The 26740-nt window shown below is 48.5% G+C and overlaps 1 protein-coding gene across 2 annotated transcripts in view; it reads left to right on the top strand.

Annotated features, from left to right (window-relative positions):
* Pecam1 (platelet and endothelial cell adhesion molecule 1) overlaps positions 1-26740 on the top strand; it is a 62827-nt gene that overhangs the window by 528 nt on the left and 35559 nt on the right. For both annotated transcript variants that reach the window (XM_059271992.1, XM_059271991.1), the window contains exons 3-7: positions 15276-15569; positions 18080-18382; positions 19490-19765; positions 23391-23639; positions 24961-25236. In XM_059271992.1, the coding sequence (XP_059127975.1) occupies positions 15276-15569; positions 18080-18382; positions 19490-19765; positions 23391-23639; positions 24961-25236 (1398 nt within the window). The remainder of the gene's footprint in view (positions 1-15275; positions 15570-18079; positions 18383-19489; positions 19766-23390; positions 23640-24960; positions 25237-26740) is intronic.

Here is a 26740-nt window from a genome sequence, read left to right as displayed (position 1 = left end):
TTCCAAAGGAAAACTGAAGTGGACTCTGTCTTGGCATTTTTTTTTAAAGAGGCTTTTAGAACAAAATCTTGTTATAAGATTCCAAGAATATGTTTTAGAAACATGGCTGTAGATCTTTCCAGAATATAGTCTTAGATCTTCGTGGGCTGCCATTTGTTGGTATTGGGGAGATGATTTCTTAAAAATCCAGTGATCCATCATTTGTTTTCAGTCTTTCTATTATAAACTGTTTTTTATCTCACACTGCATCTCCAACTGTTTACTTTCAAACTCTTCTTTATTTGGTTGGGTTTGGTGCCTGTAATCCCAGCACTTGGGAGACAGACACAGAAGGATCAGTACTCAAGGCCAGGTTCAGTTACATAGCAAGTTTGAAGGAAGTCCGAGCTATATGAGATCCCATCTGAAACAAAACAAAATCAACTCCTCAAAACCAAAACCTAAAAAAAAAAAAAAAGTGTTTTCTTTTCATTGTTTTGATTTACAAATGAGACACAGTTCACTTGACAGACTCATAAAGAAGAAGGAACCGATTGTAAATTGGTATTAGGACTCCTTTTCTCTTAGGAGATTAAAAGGAGAGACCAGATCTCCTTTTCTACCCACCTAGGAAGCTCCATTTCTACCCCAGATCTTCTGTACCTGCACACGGGGAAGGGTTCTGTCTTGAAATCCCACCCATCATCCCTTTGAGATCTGATTTGGAACCTTGGGGATTTCAGAGAAGGAGTTTTGTTCTGCTTGGTCTGGGACACTGAAGGGTCCCGGGGCTCAGGCCAGCCCAGGGGCTGTGGGCTGGAAAAAGGCCACAGGTTACATTCTCAACAGTCATTCTGGTGTGGGAAGAGGAACCCTGGGTTGCAGGCTCACCCCTATAGCTCTTTGGACTATGTCGTCAGTCTTTAGCACATGACGGAGTTGAACCAGGGATGGAGCTGTGGCCCCAGGCTGGGGAGGGCTGTGGTCCATGAGTCTCTGATTAGTCTGTGCTTCCTTAGGCATCTAACTCCCTTGACAACTCATGGAGGCAGACTATGTATTATCTTCAAGCCATCCCCACGTAAGGATGGGATCACTGAGCCTCAGAGAGACGTGACTCAGCCTGAAAAGCCAGGGGTGGTCAGCACTGTGTTCCGATCTCCACTACCTAAAACCCAGATGTCTGTCTGTCTGGGGCTCATCTTTTGCTTTGCTTTGCTCGGTCTGGTTTGAGACAGGAGTCTCACACAGCAGCCGAAGGTAGGCTTGAACTCACTGTGTAGCCCAGGCGCCTTTGAACTCTCAGTCCTTGAACTCTCGCCTCTGTCTCCCTAGTGCTGGGATCACAGTCGTGTGACGCCACCCCTGGTGTCCCTCATCTCCTTTTAAGTGCAGTTTTGCTTTGTTTCCTCGACCCTCCCCCCTTGCTATAAAATGGAACGGCCCACAGACCCTGTGGCATGGAGTAGGGTAAGGTTGAGATCACAGTAGAGGAGGTGACTCGCTCGCCCTGAATGCAGGGGTTAGTAAGTGACAAGGGTCTTCACTCCTAGCCCACCTTTATAATTTAAACTTCTGTCCCATCTACCCCCCACGCCAGCATGGCCCCCTATTTCTCTGTCGCTGTCTCTCTTTCACACACTGGGCGTCATGTACCTCAGACTCTCTGTGTAGCTGAGGACGACACTGAGTCTCTGCTCCCCCTGCTTTTGTCTCCCAAGGCTGGGATTATAGGCACACATCTCACACCAGGTTTATGCAGTGCTGGGGATCAAACCCAGGGCTGTAAGCCTGTTCAGCAAGCACTCTACCGACTGAACCACACCCCAGCTCCCCCCCACCCCCATCTCCTGTCTGGATTCTGCTCTGCCAGCCCTAGAGGCTTCTTGCTTCTCAAGATCCCATAGCCTGTTTTCCTGGCACCCAGTGTTCTCTCACCTCTTTCTCTGCTTCAGACGACACCAGCTGTAAGAAAAATGAGGCTGCTTTATTGGAACAGCTAGGGGCCTCACTCAGCCTTTCTGAGGGATGAAGGCTGAGCATGCTTAGAGCGGTTGGTGTGTGTGTGTGTGTGTGTGTGTGTGTGTGTGTGTGTGTGTGTGTGTGTGTTTGGACTGAAGCAGGGTGGGTTCTCTTAGATACCCAGACATATTGTTTCTGCAGGTGGAGTGGACTGGTCAGGCCAATGCTGAGCCATTCTTTATGGCTAGGGGCTTTTGCTCAGTACAGCCTGACTCAATTCCTTGTGACCTGAGGCGACTATACGATATGTCCCAACTCTGGGTGGGTAAGAAGAAGAGGGGAGAAGGGTTGTAGTGGAGGGTCGGAGGGCTTCTTCCGGCTGGAGGACGGATGGTCTCAGTGGTGGAGGGAGCACGCAGAAGTCCCTTCCAGGTGGGATAGGGCGGGTGGTTTTTGACCATGAAGAACTGAGTGAACCCCTGGGAGGTTAGAGCTTGTCGTCTTTGTTGGAAGAACCTGGTGAAGCATCTGAAAAGGTTGGTACCAAAGACAAAGTTAGTGCAATCCTAAAGACTGGGTCTGCCAAGGGGTGACCCACGCCCCCAGCAGCTGGGCATCCTTGCGGAGAATACTGTCACCTTTTCTCCACGTTGATGCTTTCTAAGAAGCATTTAGCATTTCCCTGCACTAGGCCATGCTGGTTTGCATAAAAACAGCCCCTTTCCCTCTAGGTGGGCCTAGGCGCTCCCTTTTTGGCCATCACTAATTAAGTCTAGCCCTCTGTAGCTTCGGAGGACCACTGCAGCCAGGGGATTTGGTTTTGTAGGGTGATTAGGATTTGCTGTACCAAGATCAGGTCTTCCTTAACCTGACTGGTCACTTGGCTGTGTTGTACCTGTTGGGGCCCTATGGCTTGTGGTAGGGTCACAGTTTGGGGGGCTTACCTATAAACACTTGTTCCGGTATAAGGGAAGTTCAGAGGGTAAAATACTTAATAACCAGGTAAAGACGTGAGTATGAGGAGAACAAGGAGGAAAGGAGTGACTGGGAGAGGAGCCAGAGTGGGAAGGAAATAAAAACCCGTACACAGGAGAAGGCTTATGGCTGAGTTTTTGTCTGGTACCTGTGGCTTTGGGTGCCATCTCAAGCCCTTTGTGATTTGTTGGTGTGGAAGCAGCATCATTCTTGCAGGAGGGCCCAAATCCCACCCCCAGCCCTCATCAGATTTAGCTGTGGAGCACACTGGAGCAGCCGACGTGTGGAGCTGGTTCTGAAGGATGTTAAGCGGATCTGGAGCTTCTCTTAGGTTTTTGAGAGCTGGGGAGGCAGCGAGGCTAATTGATGCAGCAGAGACTTCGGTTGCTGCCCCAGTTCTGAGTCCCAAAAATGATGTCCATAGTGGCAAAGAGAGAGATGAACCGGATGGAGTTGGATCCCCTTCAGGGGTCCCCTGAACTGCTTTTTGGAGTTTAGTGTGCAGATTTCTCTTTGTTGACAAGAGGGGCAACATAGGAAGCTGCAGGAGGAGGAGGAGAGTCCATCCAAGGGGCCTCATGAAACTCAAGACAGCAAAGATCTGGAACAAATGTTAGGAGGTAGTAACTGTACAACCTTGTGGGGAACATTAAGAGTCAAACTTTACACCAGCCAGTCCCTTTCTTGGGTTCCCAGGGAAGGTCCTTTATTCCTCCAAGGGAGGCTGTGGAAAGAGGACTCTCCTGCTGACCCCTCGGATCCCTGCTTTGTTTCAAGATCAGGCTAGGCAAGGTCAACACTAGGGGTAACCAAGCCAGGCTCCACCTCTGCCAGCCAAGCAGAGTATGAGAAATGCATGTCTTACTGGTTTATTCCATGTTGGCCACTCCTCAGGTCATGTTCCCGCCAAACTTGTCCCTTGTCCCTCCTATCTCAGGCCCCTGGGCCATCTCTAGCTCTCACCCCACCGCAGCCTGCCTCTGTTCATTTCAGAAGATGACTTCAGCTCCATCTTCATCTAGAAAACAGCGGGCCTGGAGGGAACTCCCTGGACTTTCCGCCAAACCCTGGCTGATGGCTGCTCTGCCTCCCCACCCATCCTGCTGGCGCCTCTCCTGGCTCAGACAGAGCACAGGTCCATCCCACAGGCTGGTCAGGGACCCTGTAGGACAACCTGGGCCCGCGCCTCTCCCTCACCACAAAAACCTCACTGCTGCATTTATTCCTGTCTTCTTTCCCACTTCCACTTCAAGAATCTCCACTTTACTTCCGGTTCCTTTCTCTGCGTAGACAAACCCAATTGGTGGCTATTGTTTTCTCAGAAAAAAAAAAGGGACAAAAAATCATCCACAAACTCCCCACCCACCCCACCCACCCCTCCATTTCCCTGTGCTCCTCACCCCCAGTTGCTTCCATTCTCAGTGGAACTTGGAGGCTGGTTTAGAAAGGCCAGTCTCCTCTTCCTCCTGTCATGGCCTCCCTGCCTGGAATCTCCGAGCCCTAAGGAATCGCCAAGGACCTCCTGATGATGCCGGGTCTATTCCATCCCAGAACTTTGGCAGTCCTTGACTGAAGATCACACCCAGCATCCGGCTTCTCTGACCTAGGATTTCCTTCCCGGTGTTTTCTCTTTCTTAGTAAGCCCTCCTTCCTCACCCCCAAGGAGGCCAGACTCTGCCCTGGTTCTGGATCTAGACACCACCCCACCTCCCACCGAAGCTCCGGGTCACAGTCTCTCCATAGCCAGTCTCCCTCCTCAGCATGCCAGGCCTTCAGATTTTCCCACAGTGCCAAGGTTTTATTTCCTCTCTTAGCTTTTACCTGGCATTCACTGTAGTCAGGAACCTGGCTTCCACTTCTCTGTATTCAACCAAATTAGGCATTAAAAAAAAATGTGGTAAAATATAAACAATCAAAAATTTATTCTTTAAATTCTTATTTATTTATTTTTGAGGCAGAGTCTCACTATGTAGCTCTGGCTGGCCTGGGACTTGCTATGTAGACCAGGCTGGCCTTGAACTCACAGAGATCTGCCTGCCTCTGCCTCCTGAGTGCTGGGATTAAAGGCATGTGCTACTTTGCCAGACTTTAAAGTGCATTATTAGTGACATTTAGAGCATTTACAGCACTGTAGAGTTCTAGAATATTTCTGTCATTCTAGAAACGAATCCTCTTTGGTCCCCCTGATAGTCTTGTATGTGCTTTGATTCTGCCCCACCTGCCTGCCCTGCCTCGGCCACTTTCATCAGAACTACACCAGGCTTCCTGCCGCGGAGTCTGAGGCCTCAGTGACCTTTCTAGAACCCTAATCCGTGACCTTTCTAGAACCCTAATCCATTCTGGCACTACCATCCTGACCCACCTGACCCTCTTCCCCACATTCTGCTTCCCTCCCAGAACGGTCATGCCCAGGATGTACAAGTGTCTCATGCCCTGGTACGTGCTGTTCTGGAGGACCCAGAGCTGGCCTGCCCTGGGGGTGTGTCCTGCACACTGCACGCGTCCTTGTGCTCTCGAGCAAACCCTTTCTGTCTGCGTCATCACCCTGACTGAGCCGTAGCCAGCCCTCCACCAGCCCGCAGTGTCTCAGGCAGCAGGGGTAATTTCTTATTTTCCCTGGAAGCCCAGCACCTGGCACAGGTGTTGGATAATGTCACCTGGCTGGGAACTTGAAGTGAACTTGGAGTTGCTTGAGTGTGTCATGGCGGATGGGTCAGGCATGTTCTCTGACACCACAGGAGTTCCTTAGGGACCCCATGCTTCCAGGAGCTTTGTGGTTTTCCTGACAATAGTGGCTATCGCCTCCTCCTCTCCCTCAGCTCTGAGTCATTTCCAGTTTGAGAACCAGGTGGCTGGATGGGGTGGGGGTGGGGCTCATCTTGCCAAGGGGCCTTGATTTTGGAAGGGAGGCGGTCGTTTTAGTGTTTGGCATTGTATCTTTTTGTTGTTGCTGTTGTTCGAGACAGGGTTTCCCCGTGTAGCCCCAGCTGTCCTGGAACTCACTCTGTAGACCAGGCTGGTCTTGAACTCAGAGATCGGTCAGCCTCTGCCTCCCAAGGGCTGGGATTAAAGGTGTGCTCTGCCACCACCGCTGTGGTTGCCACCACCGCCTGGCTTGGCATTGTGAAGGTTTTGTTACTCTGGCTCTCTTCATCGACCTTCTCTCTCAGATCTCTTTAGGCTGTTCTGAGTCCTGTTCTCCATAACAGTTTTGAGCAGTCTGAGGCTTAATGAGGAGAGTGGAAGGAGTGGAAGGCCCCCCAGAAAGATACATTTGTGCCTAGCAGGAGGTCTGTGGGGTACCTCCAACATCATGAACACCTCCCAGAGCCAAGGTAACCCAGGCGGGTGAATAGTTACCCTCCTGTGTGCAGTTAGACCTCTGTGCGGCACCTCAGTGAGTTTCTGCTCCAGGGACTTGACTTAAGAGAGGAGTAAAATTTTTGTTTTATAGACATGGAGAATTCAAGATTGGCTAGTTGCAGTGGGGTGTAGGTGGCGCTCGCCTTTAATCCCAGCACTCGGGAGGCAGAGCCTGGTGGATCTCTGTGAGTTCAAGGCCAGCCTGGTCTACAGTGTGAGATCCAGGTTTGTTTTTTGCAAAACAATACCAAAGACCAATAAACAAGACCAGGTATGTTCCTTAGCATTGTTTATCACTCATAGAGCCCTGGTCTTGATCCCCATCACTGCCTAAACCACACATGGTGACACATGCCTGTAATCCCAGGACTTGGGGGTTAGAGACAGAAATCATAAAATTAAAAACTCAAGCTAGTCCTTGGCCACATAGTGGCTTCAGACCAGCTTGGTTTACAGAACTGTTCCAGGACAGCCAGAGCTACACAGAGAAACCCTGTCTCAAACAAACAATAAATGAAATAAAATTACCCCATGGGCCAGGCCCACGGGCACAGTCCTGTTCTCACACTTACGTGGGAAGCTGAATCTGGGAGGTTGTACATTCTAGGGCTGCCAAGGCTACAGGGGGAGTGCGCACCCAAACTGGGCAACTTAGTGTTACACAGTCTTGAGGGTAACTCTGGCTCGAGGTCTCATGTGATGATAGACAAACTTTTGGTCAAGGTCAAAGTTATTTCATGAAGGTGACTGAGCCTGGACCATCTGCTTCTGAGCTCACTCTCATGGGTGTGCACTGAAGGTTCCAGTTCCTCATCCGGTGAGACATCCCTTCCCTAGGCTGCTTCTGTGGGGTGGGACAGCTGGCTTGGCCCAGTGCCAAGGTCCTGGAGGAGCGAGCTTGTCTAGATGGAAACTGTACATGTCTATAACTGACATCAGAAGGAACATCTCGGCTCTGCTGGAGTCCCACAGATAGCCCTGGTATAATGTGGGAGGTGTGATAAGCAGGGGGCAAGGGGTCATTTCGAAGGCTGGCTAGAGCAGGTTGGTTGCCATGATAGTGAACAGTTTGTTGTGTCCATGTTTTCTGTTAGGGTGAGGAGCTGGGCTGAGCTTGTTTGGGAAATTTTTCTTTTCTTTGTTTTTAGTTTTTAATACATTTTTATTTATTTATTTATTTTGTGTGTGTGTGTGTGTGTGTGTGCCTTGCTTGTGTGTGTGTGTGTGTGTGTGTGTGTGTGTGTGTGTGTGTGCATGCCATGATGTACTTGTATAGGTCAGGGGACCACTTGCAGGAGTTAATTCTTTCCTACCATGTGGGTCCTAGGGATCCCCAAAACTCACCCAGTCAATCAGGCACGGCAGTAATAACCTTTGTTTGCTCAGCTAGCTCAACAGCCTTATTTTTATTTTATTATTATTTAAAAATAATTTTCTGTGTATGGGTATTTTGCCTCCAAGTAGGTCTGTGAAGCATGTGTGTGCAGCGCCCATGCAGGCCAGAAGAGAGCATTGAATCTTCTGGAACTGTAGACCAGACTGGCCTTTGGCAACCCCCCTGTCTGTGCCTCCTGAGTGCTAGGGTTAGCAGTGTGTGTCCCTGCACCTGGTTCCTTGAATTTCCCGCAATGTTTCTCTCCTCTTCCATCCTGCAGTACTCCTGCTGGCTGGCAATATAAAGTTCCTCCCAGGGAGCCGGGTGAGCGGTACACAAGCGGATGTGTGTTGGAGAACTCGCCCATGGTGATAGACACCAGCCTCACTACAAAAGCCACATACTTGCCAAGCATGGTGGTCACACCTTAATCCCAGCACTGGAGGCAGAGATGGGTAGACCTCTGTGAATTCAAGGCCAGCCTGGTCTACCTAGTGAGTCTCATGCCAGCCAGGGCTACCCAGTGAGTCCTTGTCTCAAAAAAGAGCCACACTTGGAGCTTAAGTTGAGTTTGCTTTGAACTTTTCTTTCTTTTTTTGAGACAGGGTCTTTCCGGGTAGCCTTTGCTGTCCTGCACCACTGGCCCAGCTTTGAACTTTTTTTTTTTTTCTTTAGAGTTTAGGACAGTTTTATTAGTTTATTGAAAGAAAAACAATAGAGTGTGAGCTATAAAACTTCAGGGAAATGGAGAAGAGAGAAAGCCTTTTGCAATGGGGGGGCAGCTAGCAAGTAGCAGCATGGCAGGGGGGTGGAGAGGTGGAGGGGTGGGGGGTGGCTCAGGCCATGGAGGAAAGCATGCCCAGACCTGGGAGGAAAGGAAATAGAAAAGAAGGGATGTTTACAAGGGCCAGCGGTGGGACTCTGCTAACAGCTGCAGACAGCTGCCCCGAGGCAGGAGACTTCTAGGATGGAAAAGTCTCTTATCTCATTAAGGGGATAATTAGGCCGCCCTTGCCCTAGCTAGGCTTTAGATGGAGCAGATTTCCTGGAGGGGAGGTGTTCCTGGCAAGTCTACCCGGTTCCTGGTGATTGACTGGTCGGGTTGGATTAAGAGGCAGGGGAGAGAGAGAGCTCAATAGTTAAGAGCTCTTACTGCTTGTGCAGAAGACAGGACTTGGGTTCCTTGAACCCATGTTGGGCAGCTTGCAAGTGTCTGTGACTCCAGCTCCAGGGACCTGATACCCCCTTTAGCCTCCTTGGACATCGCACTGATGTACATAAACCCATACACAGGCATGTACTCAGAGACATGATAAAACATTTAACAAGGGGACAACGGTATGTAATAGTTGGTTTGAATTTTTTCTCATTTTTTTTTAAAATATGTATGTATGTATGTATGTATGTATGTATGTATGTATGTATGTATATAGTGTTCTCTTGTCAATATTCTGATCCTGTCCCTTGGGGCCACCCTGTGTCCTGATGTAAAAGTCTTTTAAAGGAAAAAACTCCACCCCTTTCTCTCTTCTCTCCCTCCACTACCACGAGGTGTTCACCCTTTGACCCCCTTTCTCTCCCTAACCCCCTTCTCTCTCTCTCTCTCTCTCTCTCTCTCTCTCTCTCTCTCTCTCTCTCTCTCTCCCAAATTTAACTTTTTTTGCATGTATTATTTTTGTGTGTGTGTGTGTGTGTGTGTGAGAGAGAGACAGAGAGAGAGACAGAGAGACAGAGACAGAGCGCTCCTTAACCACTGAACAGTGGGGACAGTGCCTGGCCTGGAGAGGCCTCTGTAGTGTTTGCTGTGAATGGTGTGAAGGAGGAAGCAAGCGAGTATCCAGCAGTTCCAGGCCCCTTCAGTACCACAGCACCCTGCCTCAGTCATTGTCCAAGATAAAAATATGGAGGTAGGGGAGTGAGGTGAGGTTGGGCGAAGTGCGGCTCAGTGGCCGAGTGCTTGCCTAGCATTCAAAGCTTTGATTCTCCAGCAACTAAGACAAAAAATAAAATAAAATAAAATAAAATAAAATCCCAAGGAGTGTATGTGCTTACATTCCCTTTCAACATATAGAAGCAGAAAGCCTATAGGAGTACAAAAACAGAAAGCAAAACATCTTCCAATTAGCTGGGATTAGTGCCCCACACCTTTGATCCCAGCACTCAGGAGGCAGAGGTAGGTGGATCTCTGAGTTGGAAGCCTGCTTGGTCTATAGAGCAAGTTCCAGGATAGCCAGGGCTACACAGAGAAACCCTGCTTCGAAAAACATAAAATAATAATAATAATAATAGTAATAATAATAAACCTCTCAACTCCACCCAGCTAAGGGCTATGGACACAGGCCTTTGATGAGAACCTGCCTATCTTTCCACACTTGGGACCCTAACCCAGCCTGAGGGCAACTTGTTCCGGATGCTGTCCATACAGTAGCCCCTAATTGGGGTGGAGACCACACATGAATATAAACAGATCTGGGAGCCTGCTTATTTCTGGCAGTCCTGTGGATCGAACTTAGGAATCTTTCACATGCTAGGCATGTGGTCTACTGCTGAGTTATACCCCCATTTTGGACATTAAGATGTTACAGGTTGTTCCTCATGAAATAAATCTCTAGAGAAGAGATGAACTTTTCATGTATTCTGAGACAGACAGAATCCAGCTACCATTTCCCAAGCCTGGCCTGGCTGAGAACCATGCTGGGTCTCCAACGGTAGAGTGCTTGCCTGGAGTTCGCCAAGCCCTCGTTCAGTCCTCAGCACCTCATAAACCAAGTGTGGTGAGCCCTGCCTGTAAGCCGGCACTTGGGAGGCGGAGGCAGGAGGATCAAAACTCTGAGGTCATCCTCCACTACAGAGGTGGGACCCAGTGTTAACAACAGATTGGAGTAACTGACTGTCCTGCCCAAGAAAGAGGTGCTCTGTGTCTCTTCAAGGCCTGATAGGAACCTGGTCAAGTCTTCTTCTTTCTTTTTTTCTGTTTTCTTTTGGATTTCCTAGACAGAGTTTCAGAAAGAGGTCAAGTCTTGAGAATTTTGCATTTTATGTATTTTATTGGAGCGTTTCTGAATTTCTCGTTTTTTTTTTTTTTTAATGTGTGTATGAAAATTTACGGTGAATAGTTACTTTAATTTCATCTTTTCCCTATTTATATTCACATTACGTTTTGGGGGACATGCACTCTAAAACCTTCATGAAGAAGCGAGCAGGGCATGGATAGCAGACTCTGAGAAGTTGGAACATGTGGGAACTTCCGGTTTGTTAGCCCCCTCTTTTTTTGGACACAGGGTCTCACTGTATAGCCCTGGCTGGCCTGGAACTTTACCCACCGAGCCCCAGATCTTGCTTTATGTGTCTTTTTGAGACAGAGTCACAATATATAGTCCAGGTTGGCCTCAAGCTTGCTAAATAGCCCACGTTGACCTTGAACTCCTGACCTTTCTCCCTCTACCTCACAAGAGTGGAGACTAGAGCCAGGCACCACCCCGCTCAGTTCATTTGAAATTAGAGAATTTTGGGGAACCCAAAAGGGAAACAAACAAAATCCATTGGTGGATTATGAGGCCAGAAAGGAGCTAGCCATGCTTCACGGGCGTAGCTCCGTCTAGTGCTGGACGCCCAGCTCCCAGGTTCTATTGTGGTGGTTGTTTTTCTCTTTTCCTGGTGCTGGAGGCTGAACCCAGGCCTCACACATGCAAGCATGTAGAATTATACTCTCTGCCCTCTATAAGGCAGTTTTGTGAATGTTGGTTTGGAGGGGGTTTATTTGTTTGTTTTGGGAGTTGTTGTTTGTTGGTTTATTTTAGACAGGGTCTTACTATGTAGCACTGGCTGGCATGGAACTTGTTTTATAGACCAGGCTGGTCAACTCACCTGCCTCTGCCTCCTGAACGCAGGCATTAAGGGTATGTGCCACCAGAGGATAACTTGATGGAGTAGGGTCTCTTTCTCTCCATCATGTGGGTTCCAGGGCTCAAACTCAGGTCAATAGGCTTGGTGGCGGGTCCCTTTACCTGATGAGCCATCTTGCCAGGTCTTTTCTTTTTACAAATATAGTGGTGGAGATTGTGGCCTGGGCTTCATCATGCACGCTAGGCAAACATCCAAACGTCAACTAAGCCATGTCACCGGCAAGGCAGGCTTTCACTATGTAGCTCAAGTGGGACTTGAACTCACAGCAATAATCTTGCCTCAGTCTCCTAAGTGCTGCGTTTATGGGCGTGTGGCACCATGTGTAGCTCCATCTGTGTTAGTCTGTGTAAGCTAACGCAGCAAACACCACAGACTGGGTGAATTGAAGAGACCCTGTCTAAAACAAACCAACCAACAAACAACAACTCCCAAAACAAACAAATAACCCCTCCTCCAAAATAGAAATATATTGCTCTTCAGAAGGCTATCAACTTGTGTTGACCGGCTTCTGTGATCTCTCCTGGATGACTGCCTCTCTCTCACTCTCTCTCTCTCTGTCTTTTCTTTCCTTCCTTCCTTTTTAAAGATAGGATCTAGTGTGTAGCCAGACTGGCCTCATTTCAGTTTAATGCAATGGCCGCAGTACCAGCCTGAGGTCCACACAGGGTCATATTCTACAAGACTGGAGAATAGGACTTAACGTGTGAATCTGGCGAGGGAACAGAAGTCAGCCCAGATTCCTTCCCTCCATCAGGCTGACATAGTACCTGTGGGTATAGCAAGGTGGTCCAAAAATTCCTGGCAACCTTTCCTGGTGACAATATGGTGATGTAGACCATCATGTAACAGACATGGTAGTCATGACCTATGGATATTTTCCTCTTGCCAGGGAATCTGGTAAGAATAGAACTTTTAGGGGGCCTTATTTAAGCCACAGGATCCTATTTGGCTGGCATAACTTCTTTGTACCTATCTTAGTTAGAGTTTTATTGCTGTGATGAGACACCATGATTACGGCAACGCTTATGAAGGAAAACATTTAACTGGGGGTGGCGGTTTACCATTCAGAGGTTTAGTCCGTTATCATCATGATGGGAAGTATGGCAACACTCAGGTAGACATGATACTGCCGAGGTAGCTGAGAGTTCTACATCTGGGTCCACAGGCAGCAGGAAGAAAGAGTGAAGCCGCCAGGCCTGGCTTGAGCATCTGAGACCTCAAAGCCCACCCCCAGTGACACACATCCTCCAAAAAAGCCACACCTATTCCAACAAGGCCACACCTCCCAATGTGCCACTCCCCATGAGCCTATGGGGGCCATTTTCGTTCAAACCACCACAGTACTGGACATCTTCCACCACCTTATCTAGTCTCCAAATTTCTCTTAGCCACATATATTTCGGGTTTACCGTGGTCAGCTGCCCAACTTGAAGGTGTCAACCTATGTGTGGTGTGTGGCATGCTATCTCTGTGTAAACTAGGCCGGAGGCATAACCAGGAAGTTATGTTTCAATTTCCTTACGTATGCATGTACACCTGGAACCCACAAGGAACTTCCTGCCTCAGTTTCCTCGTGCAGGATTACAAGTGTGAGTCAGCCACTCTGCTCCGTTTTAAATTCTCTTGAAATTCTCTCTCGATTTCTTTTGAGGTTTATTTATTTTATGTGTGAGAGTGTTTGGCCTTCATCTATGTCTCTGTAAACCTGGTGTAGTGACACACACCTTAGTCACATCATTTAGGACCGTGGTTCTCAGCCTGTAGGTCACAAGCCCTCTGGGGTCAAATGATATGTCGCAGGGGTCACATATCATATCAGAATTTACATTACAATTCATAACAGCAAAATTGCAGTTATGAAGTAGCAATGAAAATAATTTTATGGTTGGGGATCACCATGACATGAGGAAGTGTATTAAAGGGTCGCAGCATTAGGAAGGTTGAGAACCACTGCCTTAGGAGGTGGAGGCAGGAGGATCAGAAATTCAGTTATCTTTAGCTGTATGAGCTAGAGACATTATAGGCCACATAAAACTCCAACTTGAAAAAAAAAAAAGAAGTGGTTTTAGGTCTTCCCCATCTGGTGACATCCCAGAACCCACTAAACGGCAAACACCAGCTGGCCACAGCCCAGGGAGTTTTAATTAAAGATACCTATTTTGGACCCTGTCTCGAAAAAACAAAAAAAACAAAACAAAAAAAAAAGATACCTATTTTGGGTAATGACTATTATTTTAAATGTTGTTTTTTTGTTTTTTTTGTTTGTTTGTTCGTTTTTTTTTTGGTTTTTTTTTTTTTTTTTGTTTTTTTTTTTTTTGGTTTTTCGAGACAGGGTTTCTCTGTGTAGCTTTGCGCCTTTCCTGGAACTCACTTAGTAGTCCAGGCTGGCCTCGAACTCACAGAGATCCGCCTGGCTCTGCCTCCCGAGTGCTGGGACTAAAGGCGTGCGCCACCACCGCCCGGCTAAATGTTGTTTTTATTCCCTAATGTGCTTTCTGAACTCATGGCCTAGGGACACTCTCTGTGAGCTCTGACTCCAGCCTCAATACATACACATTTTTATTAGTGGCACGAGGGGTTGAACCCAGACCGTTGTGCGGGCTAGGCAGGCGCCCTGAACTGGGTCCCGGTCCTCTCTCAATACATGTATTTATTTATTTATTTACTTACTTACTTATTTACTTATTCACTTATTTAAGATTTTAGCATTTCCCTGGCTTGCCTGAAACTCACTATGTAACCTAGACTGGCCTTGAACTTGCTATAATCCTACTGTTCTCTCTCTCTCTCTCTCTCTCTCTCTCTCTCTCTCTCTCTCTCATTTATTTATTTTTACTTGAGATGCAGTCTCACTTCAGACATAGTCTCACTCTGGGACCTGGGCTGGCCTTGAGCTCCTAGCAATCCTCCTGCCTCAGCCTTCCAAATGCTGGGGTTTCTACATGTTAGTCCCCACATCTGACCAATACTCTACCTTACTTTTGTGTAATGTGGTCTGTATTTTTCCACAGTGTCTTGAAAACAGTTACTAGAGGAAACATTTTAAATGTAACAAAGGAAAAAAAGGGGAGAAAAGAGGGAGACAGAGGGGGACAGGAGGAAGGAAAGGAGAGGAGGGGTAGAGGTGGGTAACGGGAAAGGGAGAGAACGAAGCGACGACTAGAGCCCCGCTGGACCCACGAGGTCTGGAGCGACCTGGATCTGTCTGACTTTAGGATGGAGACTCACTGTTTCTAAGCAACCACTGTGTACCACGTTGTACTGCATGCTTTCTGGCCACTCTCCTATACTTCTTTTCTTGTTTGTTTGTTTGGGTTTTGAGACAGTTTCTTTGTGTAGCTTTGGAGCCTCTCCTGGAACTGGCTCTGTAGCCCAGGCTGGCCTCGAACTCACATTGGTTCACCTGCCTCTGCCTCCTGAGTGCTGGAATTAAAGGCGTGAGCCAGCACTGGCCACCTATGAATTCTTTTTTTTTTAAGGACTTATTTTGTGTGATGTGTGTGTGTGTGTACAGGGGGTGGGTATTTGTGTGGTGTGTATGTGTTTGTGGTGTGTGTATAGTGTGTGTGTGTGTGTGTGTGTGTTTTGTGTGTGTGAGTGGTGTGTAGTGTGTGTGTGTGATGTGTGTGTGTGTGTGTGTGTGTGGTATGTATATCCATGTGTCCACCTCTTGATGATGCTGTTTCTATGGTAACAATGTCTGCTTTGCCTTTAGCTTTCACCATTAACAGCATCCACATGGAAAGCCTGCCAGCCTGGGAGGTATCGAACGGGCACAACCTGACCCTGAAGTGCCTTGTGGATATCAGCACCACCTCGACAGTCAGGCCCCAGCATCTGGTGCTGTTCTATAAGGACGATGTGCTGGTGTACAACGTCTCCTCCAGGGAGCACACAGAGAGCTTCTTTATTCCCCAGGCTCGGGTCTTCCACTCAGGGAGGTACAAATGCACCGTGATCCTGAACAACAAGGAGAAAACCACTCACGAGTACCAGGTGTTGGTGAATGGTGAGTCCTGGGATTTATTTGTATGTGGGCAACACGAACAGTAACTGAGAAGGGACGGTCCGCTGGCTTACCTTTCCATCCCGCATCACCCTCCCACTCACTACCTGCGTTCTTCTATCCCGAAAACGTAGGCTTTGGAAACGCTCCCCTTGTAGGAGGGCGTTTCTGACTTTTGCTTTTGGATGCTGTTCCCCCTTGTGGGAACACCCTTCCCCTTCCTTATCTCACAGACTACACTGTCCCCTTTTTTCCTCAGGACTCTACTCAATGACTTGTTTTATTCACCGGCCCCCCAAACACACTCTCCCGGCAGCCCCTGGGCTGGCCTCAAACTAAGACCTAGGAACAATCCTCCTGCCTCAGCCTCCTGCAAACTGGGGTTGCAGGCATGTGCCCCCACACCCAGCTCCTGAGTTACTTCTCTAGTGTTTTCTCAACTGAGTTGATTTCTCCTAGGGTGCCAGTGCTTCCAGCTTTTATGCCCCTCTGGCCTCAGTAGAGTCTATTTGCAGGAAAGCCACTGTGAGTCTGGAGTGGTGGCACACACCTTCACTCAGGAGGCAGAGGCAGGAGGATCTCTGTGAGTTCAAGGCCAGCCTGGTCTACAGAGCAAGTTCCAAGAAAGACAGGGCAGCTACATAGAGAAACCCTATAGAAAAACAAACAAGACACCAGACTGTGCAGTCTCTCTCCTGGGTTACCACATGGGCAGGTCCTATTCTAAACTTCAGAATCAGGGGCCACAGAGGTGGCTCAGAGGGTAAAGTGTCTGCTGTCAAGCCTGATGGCCTGAGCTCAGTGCCCTGAACCCCTATGGTGGAAGGAGAGAACTGACTCCCAAACTCCTGTAGCGTCCTCTGACCTCCACATGCGCACTATAGCACCCTTGGGACCACACACAACACCAAACAAATACTAGATAAGATGTAATAAAAACATTAAACTCGACCGGCGGTGGTGGCGCACACCTTTAATCCCAGCACTCGGGAGGCAGAGCCAGTCGGATCTCTGAGTTCGAGGCCAGCCTGGGCTACAAAGCGAGATTCAGGACAGGCACCAAAACTGCACAGAGAAACCCTGTCTTGAAAGAAACAAAAACACAAAACCCCATTAAACTCTGGAGTCCTCCTGAGTGCAATGAAGGTGACCAGGTAGCCCGTCAGGGATATGGAGAGGGGTCACGTGGTAGAGTGCACAGCCCCCAGCCCACTGGTGGACCACACGGACAGCTGTATGATGTACACTGTTTCAGTCAATGATGAACAACACAGACAATAGTAGACCCATGGGATGTATCACCTAGTGATATTATGCCACCTTAATCCGGGTAAATGTCCTCCTGGGATGACATCACCTAACAGCATTTACCAGGCTGTGTCTTAGCTGTTATGAAACTCATGACTGTTTCTCACACATCTATCTGCTTTTTGGGGCTATGAAATTTCAAGAGAGATTACATTTGGCCTATTTTCTATATCCTGGGTGAAGAACCAGGCTAGTAGTAGGCATTCAGGAAATGATAACAGTAGCTGGAAGATGACTTGGTCAGCAAACTGCTTTCTGCTCAGACAGAAGACCTGTGTGCAGTTCTGAGTACCCACGTGAACAGCCAGGCCTGGCATGTACTTGTAATCCTGGAGCTGGGTGGGACGCAGACAGGAGGATCCCTGGGGAGAAGTGGGGACAGACAGGAGGATCCCTGGGGGGAGGGGGCAGACAGGAGGATCTCTGGGGGGAGGGGACAGACAGGAGGATCCCTGGGGGGAGGGGGCAGACAGGAGGATCCCTGGGGGGAAGGGGCAGACAGGAGGATCCCTGGGGGGAGGGGGCAGACAGGAGGATCCCTGGGGGGAGGGGGCAGACAGGAGGATCCCTGGGGTTTACTGGTCAGCCAGCCTGGTTGAATCAGTGAGATCTAAGTTCAATGAGAGATCTCTAAAAGTAAGGTGAGGGACAACTGAGGAGGATGCCCAACATTGGCCCATGGCCTCCACACACACAGACACAATTAAAACAACAGACACACAGACACACACAGACACACAGGCACACAATTAAAACGTCAGCTGTAGTAATATTATTATATACTGACTTTTTAAATAAAAATTTTCTAGACAGGGTCTCTCTGTGTAGCCTTGGCTGTCTTGAAACTCACTCTGTAAACCAGGCTGGCCTCGAACACCCAGAGATCCGCCTGCCTCTGCCTCCCAAGAGCTGGGATGAAAGGTATGCGTCACCACACCAGGCTTCTTTCTTTTTCAACTGTACCAGTTGGGAATCTAATTGCACCACCTGTGGAAGGGGATTGGAAACCATCGGGAACACCAATCTATTATATTTTTAAAGTGCCCAGTACAGTGCCAGGCACATACATGTCCAGTGATTACCTGGGGCAGCTGAGTGAGTGTTCAGGAATAAAAGGCCCCCGGCTGATGAGCCACCGTGACAGATAAAGGAGACTGGGCCATTAGGAGCACCTGATCCTAACTGCACTTTCTCATTCTCCAAAGGTGTGCCCAACCCCACCGTGACACTGGACAAAAAGGAGGTGACAGAAGGTGGGGTTGTGACCGTGAATTGTTCCGTGAAAGAAGAAAAGCCACCAATTTATTTTGAGATTGAAAAAGTAGAACTGGATACGAAAATTGTCAAGCAAAAGAGACAGAAGACGTCGCCCCAGAATTTCGTGCTGATGGACTTCCCCATTGAGGAGCAGGACCACGTGCTGGTGTTCCGCTGTCAGGCTGGGATCTTGTCCGGGATCCGACTGCAGACCTCAGAATCCACCAGGAGTGAATACGTTACCGTGCGGGGTCAGAATCCTGATCTCCTTACAGTCTTTGTGGTGACAGGTTGCATGTAGCAAAAAGGAGCCCAGAATAGAGAAGCTGGGCCGTCGTTTGGGGTGGTTGTTCTCAGAATTTAAAACCTGGTAGCACAGACTGTAATCCCAGTGCTGGCAAAGGCAGGAGAGTCCGGCATTCAAGATCAGCCCTCAGCTGTGAGACGCTTTCTCCCCAGAGCCAAATAAATAAATAAAGTTAATTAAAAGAAATAAGCCAGAGAGAGAAGAACAGCAGCTGGGTGTGATGGTGCCTGTAATTCCCACCTACTCAGGAGGCAGGAGGATTGAAAGTTCAAGGCTGGTCTCAGCTGTAGAACAAGTTCAAGGCCAGTCTGGGCAATTTAGTAAGACCCTCTCTCAAAATAAAAATGAAAGAGAGAACTGGAGATATGGCTAAGTGGTAGAACACTGGACTAGCATTTAGGAGAACCTGAATCCATTCATGGAGGGGGGCAGTGGGAGGGAAGGAGCCAAGGAACCCAGGTTACTGGGAGACAGTTCAGTCACTAAATGCATACAAAGCCGGGTATGGTGGTGCACGCTCGTAATCCCAGCCCTGGGGAGCCAGAGACAGACAGATTCCTGACACTCCATGATTACTCAGCTTAAACTAGTTATCAAGCCCCAAGCCAATGAGAGGTCCTGTCTCAAAAGACCAAGGCAAATGGTGCTGGAGGATGGCTCAGTGGTTAGGCACACTGACTGCTCTTCCAAAGAACCCAGGGATGGATTCCTAGCACTCACGTGGTGGCTCACAACCATCTGTAACTCCAGTTCCAGGCATCTGATGTTCTCCTCTGGGCTTCATAGGCAGCAAGCATGCATGTAGTACACAGACATATATAGTTGTTGTTTTTTTTTTTTTTTAAGAAGAAAAAAAAATAAAAGATACACCAGTGTCTGAGAAATGATATCTGAGGTAGACTTTTGGCCTTCACACACACACACATGCACTGGAAACCCCACCCCCACCACTGACACACACACACACAGTTCCTCCCACACAAATATTAAGAGTAGGAACTGCCCAGGTTTGAACCTGAGTCCAACTGGCTTATCGTCTACTTTCTTGCAGAGTCCTTCTCTACCCCCAGGTTTCAAGTCACGCCTCCTAGAGTGATCATAGAAGGAGACCAGCTGGACATTAAGTGCACAGTCCAAGTGACACACTTGGTCCAGGAATATCCAGAAATCATAATCCAAAAGGGCAAGACTATTGTGGCCACCTCCAAAGAGAAGAATGAGGCCGTCTACTCAGTCATGGCCATGGTGGAGAACAGTGGCCGTTATACCTGCAAAGTGGAGTCTAGCCGCATCTCCAAGGTCAGCAGCATCGTGGTCAACATAACAGGTAGGGATGCTGAGGAAAGCCTGGCAAGTGGTAGGCTCAAGAGGCAATTGTGGCTGGGCGAAGTTCCACGTGTCCATAATGCCAGCGTTCGGGAGAATCATGAGTTCGAGGCTAACCTGGGCTACCTAGGGAGACCCTGTACTACAATCCAGGGTGGCCAATGGGAGTGATGCCTTTTCTGCCCCTGGTTGTCTTGGGTGTGTTTAGGCTGGGCGTTGGGGCTTGTGGGAAAGAGTCAGCGTACAGCAGTCGGCTGTGGGTGGCTGAGTTCAGGTGTTGGCACTGACCCAACCCTGATATGCTCACTACTTCTGTGCCGAACTCTTGAACCTGCCTCAGTTGTGTGAGATGCAATGGGATGGGATGGTGCTTGTAGGATGTCACGTTTAAATGAGATAGCTGTGGTCTGCATTCAGTGAGTATTAGCTATTATCTCTATAGGTACATAGCTTTCCTCTCTGACAAACTAATCTCCACCTCCTCCCACTCCCCAACCCCCCACCCCCCACCCCTGCCCAGAGACAGGGTTTCTCTGTGTAGTCTTGACTGTCTTGGAACTCACTCTGTAGACCAGGCTGGCCTCGAACTCACAGAGATGCCCCTGCCTCTGCCTCCCGAGTGCTGGGATCAAAGGCATGTGCCGCCACCATCTCGCCTAAACTTTTTATTTTATTTTGTATGGATGGATGTTTTGCCTACAAGTCTGTGCACTACTTGTGTGCTTGGTGCCCATGAAGGCCAGAAGAGGGTGTAGGGCATCCTAGAACTGGAGTTGTGAGTTACTGTGTGGGTGCTGGGTATCAAACCTGGGTCCTCTGCAAGAGTAGCCAGTGCTAGGCCGGGTGGTGGTGGTGCACGCCTTTAATCCCAGCACTCAGGAGGCAGAGGCAGGCGGATCTCTGTGAGTTTGGGGCCAGCCTGGGCTACAGAATGAGTTCCAGGAAAGAAAGGCTTCAAAGCTACACAGAGAAACCCTGTCTCAAAAAAAAAAAAAAAAAAAAAAAAAAAAAAAGAGTAGCCAGTGCTCTTAAATGCTGAGCCCACACTCCAGCCCAAACTCTTTTTCTTAAAGATTTTTAATGGGCATGGTGGCACACACCTTTAATCCCAGCACTTGGGAGGAAGAGGCAGAGGCAGGCGGATCTCTATGGGTTTGAGGTTAGCCTGGTCCACATAATGAGTTTCAGGACAGCCAGAGCGACATTGTGACACCCTGTCTCAAACAAACAAACAAACAAAAAGATTTTGAAAAAGAACTTATGTATGTCTGTTTGTATTTCTGTATTTCTGTTTGTATGTCTGCATGTGTGTTCAGGTGATGTTGAGGCCAGAGGATGTCAGATCTCTTGGAACTGGAGTTACAGGTGGTTGTGAGCTTCTTATTGTGTGCTGAGAACCAAACCCAGATCCTCTGTAAGAGCAGTAAGTGCTCTTAACCACTGAGCTATCTCACCATTTCCCCCCAGTTTTTAAAGATGAGATCTCATATTAGCCAGGCTGGCCTTGAATTTACCGTATAGTGCAGTTTGGCCTTGAACTCCTGATCCTTCTGCCTCCACCGTCTAAGTACTAGGATTCCAGGCATGCACCACCATGCCCAGCAGCATAGTTTATTAAAGAAAAGCAGTAACAATCTCCCACTGTTGAGTGCCATGTGATGGGTTTATATGGGTTTTTAGTTCATGCTCATCTCAATCCTAGGTGTCATGAGACACATTGTATGACATGGAGACTTAGACTGGAATGTTAGCAACTAGCCTCATGATTGCAAAGCCACCCAAGTGGCAGAACAAGATACTCCCTAGGCCTGGTTAGATTGCCGACCCTGTGCATTTTAAAGCTCTCTCAGACTTCTTCTTCTTCTTTTTTTTTTTTTTTTTTTTTTTTTTTTTTTTGAGACAGGGTTTCTCTGTGTATCTGTGTAGTTTTAGTGCCTGTCCTGGATCTCACTCTGTAGACCAGGCTGGCCTTGAATTTACGGAGATCTGCCTGGCTCTGCCTCCCGAGTGCTGAGATTAGTGCGCCGCCACCACCGCCCAGCTCTCTCAGACTTCTAACCCTTGTACCTGGCTTCATTTCTCTAAAATACTTACCACTAAAAATATCCTTATTTATCTTGTTTGCTGTGTGTATTCAGCCACTAGAGTGTTAGCTGCTGAGGGCAGAGACCTCCACTCTTCTGCTCAATGCTATATTCTTAACTCACAGCCCAATAGGAGTGTAGCACTATTGTTAGATGGAGGACTGGGCTGAGCCGTGTGTTATAGTGTTTCTAAGGACAAGGTCACCTCTTCTCGATTCTCCATTGAAAGTCTTTGTTCATACATGAGTTCATCCATTCATTCAATAACTTCCTCCAAACCCCTAAGTGTCAAGCTCTGAGCGTGCACTCACGGCCACTGTCCCCAGTCTTCCAGGTAGGCAGGTTGTCAACTGGCCAATTGAGGGATTAGCACGACATAGTAGAGCCTCCTGTTGTAGGGTGTGAAGTCACGTGCTAGCAATTTAGTTAGATATTTATTTGTTTATTTTTGAGACATTACCATCATGTAGCCCTGGGAACTCCCTATGTAGACCAGGCTGGCCTAAAACGCACAGAGATCTATCTGCCTCCCTCTGCCTCTTGAGTGCTGGGATCAAGGGTGTGCTCCATCATGCCTGGAGTAGATTTATTGATAATGACAAATATTTGGAGTGCTCTTGATAAGGTATACATTCTTTTGTTAGAGAAGGAAAACTATCAATTCATCATATGTACTGGACACATTCTGTATGCTGGGCTGGTTATTAAGAATGGAGAGCACTGGGCAGTAGTGGTGTATGTTTTTAATCCCAGCACTCAGGGAGGCAGAGGCAGGTGGATCTCTCTCTGTGAGTTCAAGGCCAGCCTGGTCTACAGAGTGAGTTCCAGGATAGCCAGGGCTACAGATACAAACAGGCCGGGTTTGGCAGCCATTTTGAACTTTCAATGCTGTCTAAAATACTTTCTCGCTAGTCAACCGCCTAGGACAACTTCCTTCCAGGACTGGTCCCTTAATTCCCCCAAGGTGAAGTTAAGTTTCCTCTCTGTGAGCTCTGCCACAGACACTATTCCGGAACTGAGCACTAGGTATAAGTTCTTTGAAGCTGGACTGTGTCATAGGCACTGTTATCTCCCCAATGCCCAGCAAAAGGTCTTCCCTACAGTCAATACTCGTGGAAGCCAGGCATAGTGTTCTCCCCACACCAGGAAGGTGGAGCTAGGGGGACTGGGTGTTCAAGGTCAACCTAGGCAACTTGAGACCTGCCTCAATAAATGAATGAACAAATGGATGAGTGAATTTCTGTAGCCGGAAATGTAAGAAGCGTCTGCAGTGAGACCTCAGGTCCAGAGTGAGCCTTGGCTCTTTTTTCGGAGCTGAGGATCGAAACCAGAGCCTTGTGCTTGCTAGGCAAGTGCTCTACCACTGAGCTAAATCCCCAACCCCAAGCCCTGGCTCTTTAAAGCCGTGCCCATCGGGCATGTGAGCGGCTTGTGAGGAAGATGTTTGGCAGGCTGAGAGGAGCTGGACCGCAAGCATCTCCAGGCAGTGGATTGAGGTAGTAACCAGACACGTCTCCCTCCTTCCCACCTGATGTTCTTCAGAGCTGTTTCCCAAGCCCAAGCTGGAATTCTCCTCCAATCGTCTGGACCAAGGGAACATTTTGGATCTGTTTTGCTCTGTCCCGGGCACACCTTCAGCCAACTTCACCATCCAGAAGGAGGGGATGGTCTTGTCTCTGAATCAGAATTTCAGCAAGATTGCTGAGGAGAGGGACAGCGGGGTGTACAGCTGTACCGCAGGCATGGACAAAGTGGTCAAGAGGAGCGGCTCAGTACAGATCCAAGTGTGCGGTGAGTGTGTCCCCAGCTCCTCAGATACACGATGGTTGAGTAGGAACAAGGAGTGAATGGCCAGCCGTCCCCAGTGTGGTCTCAAAGGCTGACCAGATTCAGGTAGGTTGAGAACTCCAGGAAGGGCCAACAAAATGGCTTAATGGGTAAAGATGCTTGCTGTTAAGCCTGACAACCTGAGTTCAATCCCTGTGACCCACATAGTTGAAGTGGAGAAACAACTCCTACGAGTTGTCCTCTGACCTCCATATTCATCCTGTATGTGCGGTGGTGGCGCACACCTTTAGTCCCAGCACTTGGGAAGCAGAGCCAAGCAGATCTCTGTGAGTTCGAGGCCAGCCTGGTCTACAGAGTAAGATCCAGGACAGGCACCAAAACCACACAGAGAAACCCTGTCTTGGAAAAAAGAAAGAAAGAAAGAAAGAAAGGAAGAAAGGAAGAAAGAAAGAAAGAAAGAAAGAAAGAAAGAAAGAAAGAAAGAAAGAAAGAAAGGAAGAGAGGAAGGAAGAAAAAAGAAAAACTAGGTGGTAGTGGTGCACACCTTTAATCCCAGCACACAGGAGGCAGAGGCAAGAGGATCTCTGAGTTCGAGGCCAGCCTGGTCTACAGAGTGAGTTCCAGGGCAGCCAGGGCTGCACAGAGAAACCCTGTCCTGAAAAACTAAAACCAAAACAAAAAAAAGAAGGACCTACAGGTAGGCATGTGCCACCACACCTAGCTCTTCCACCTCCGTTCTCCTATCACTTCCTCCTCTTCCTCTCTCCTCTTTCTCCCTCACTTCTTCTTCCCCTCCTCCTTCTGAGACAGGGCAGGGTTACACTATGTAGCCCAAGCTAGCCTTCAACTTGCTATCTCCCTGCCTGCCTGCCCACCCAGGTGTGGAATTACAAGTGTGCTCTACCACCCCCAACTTTTATATCATTATTTTGCTTATAGAAATTAGATTAAATTTTTTTTTGACCTTTTGACACAGGGTCTCACTATGTAACCCTGGCTGGCCTCAAACTCACAAATCTCTTCCTGTCTCCACTGCCTTAGTGCTGGGAATTGAACTCAAGACCTTACACATGCTAGGCAAATGCTCTAATGCTGGGCTACATCCCCATCTGTCTAAAATAGCTTGTTTTCTCCCTTGTTACCAAATGCACACACATAGACAGGCATTGCCTGGCAGCCTTACAGGAGCCCCTTGAAGGTGAATAAGGCAGGCAGGCAGGCATTTGAAATCATGATCTTGATGGAGAAAGCCCAACCCAGAGTCTGCAAAAGGAAGGCTGAGTTGTTTCTGTTTTACTTGGATTGTTTTTCTCTGTTGTTCTAGAAATGCTCTCTAAGCCTAGGATTTTTCATGATGCCAAGGCTGAGATCATAAAAGGACGTCCCATAACCATCAGCTGCCAGTCAACAAATGGAACAGCACCTGTCACTTACTACCTTATGAAAGACACAAACATCTTCCGGAATCTCATGATGAACTCCAATGACCCAGCAGCATTCACAGATACGCCCACCAAAGATGTGGAATACCAGTGCAGAGCGGATAATTGCCATTCCCACCCTGAGTTGCACAGCGAGATCCTGAGGGTCGAGGTGATAGGTAAGCTGTTGTGCTGTGAGAAGCAAGAGAGGGAGGGGTTTTAACGGGCTGGAAGGTTGGGAGCCAATTAGGGATTGTGGGGAACAGGGATGATACTTGTGCATCCCACAGAGCAGATCAAAGCAGAACCAAGCCCCAGCAAGTGGGTCTGGGAAATATCTGGGGGCTCTTCGCACAACCATTGGAATCCCTTTTGACCTTTCAAGTGACAGCTGAATCCCCTGAAAAGGGAAGGTGGCTGGACTTAAAGAACTGCTGCTGTTGTGTACTTGGGCTTTTTTTGGTTTTCGCGCCTTTTCGGGTGAATAGAGTGCCACCCCCAAGAGCTGCAGGCCAGAACTCTTTTCTGCTGTTGACCTGGGCAGAACATCTGGGTTCTGCAGGAAACCTGCAACAGGCGGGGTTTTAGACCCTTGGCTCATGGGAATCGCCTGGGATTCTCACCATGGTCTTGGGGATGGATCTCTTTATCTCCGCGTCTGACATGTGCCTTTGAGTGGCCTTTGCAGTAAGTAGCACTGCTTACCTTGCTCTGAACCCTGTTGAGAGATGCTCAACCAGCCTCCCTCCTCTTGTCCTTTGTCAACGTTTGTTTAACAACTCTGTGTCGTCAACACACAATTTATAAAGACATACTGTCTACATGTGCTGGTGTGGGCAAGAGTTGTCCACAGGATATGGACAGTGAGCGAGGTAGACAGGCCTATAAGCCCAGCACTTAGAGGCAAGATCTGCAGTTCAAGGTTATCCTTGGCTACATAGTGAGATCAAGGCCATCTGGGGTTACATAAGACCCAAGTCTCAGGGGACAAGAGAGAGAAGATGGGCACAATAAGAGTGGGTTTGGGGAAGGTAAGCCTGGTTGCTGTGCTTTCGGCTGTTGGTGAGGAGCAGAGACTTGCAACCTCCAGATGTTAAGAAGCCAATGTAAATGCCCATGAGAAAGCTGAGTTTAAACAGAGTCAGTGTTAGCGGCTAGCATTTACTAAGCCCTCTTCATGTGTCCAGCCCGGAGTGAAGCGCTGTAGCCAATTAAACCTAGTAATACTTAAAACAGCACATGAGATTCATCATAGTTCACCCTTGGGTTTGCAATGAAGTCACTACATGGTGGGTAGTCGGCCCGGGATTTGATCCCAGGCCGTCTGGCTCTTGAGACCAATTCACCACTAATCCCTTTTGCTTCCCCGTGGGAAAGGCTGTCAGGTTTGGCAATGTGCTCAGGCTGTCTGTCCCTGTGTGGAACACTATCATCCCAGGCCTGAAGCTTGGCTTCCTTCAGTTCTGACCCCCCTTTGTGCTCAAGAGGCGACCATGTCTGTCTGCTGGCCAGTCCATTGTGACTAGTAGGGAAGGTGGCCTGGGACAATGACATACGAACGAACGGAATTTGAATGGTTAAAAACGCTGCTGAGGAAAGGGGGCACAGTAGGGGGTATGGCGAATTTGGCTTTCTAAGTCTCCAGGTGGGAAGGGAGCCTCAAGGTTCCGGGAAGCTGTCTGG

This window comes from Peromyscus eremicus, chromosome 8a (genome assembly GCF_949786415.1).
Source record: "Peromyscus eremicus chromosome 8a, PerEre_H2_v1, whole genome shotgun sequence".
Lineage (NCBI taxonomy): Eukaryota > Metazoa > Chordata > Mammalia > Rodentia > Cricetidae > Peromyscus > Peromyscus eremicus.
Note: the sequence above shows the minus strand (reverse complement) of the source record. Positions and strands in the feature narration are given on the sequence as shown.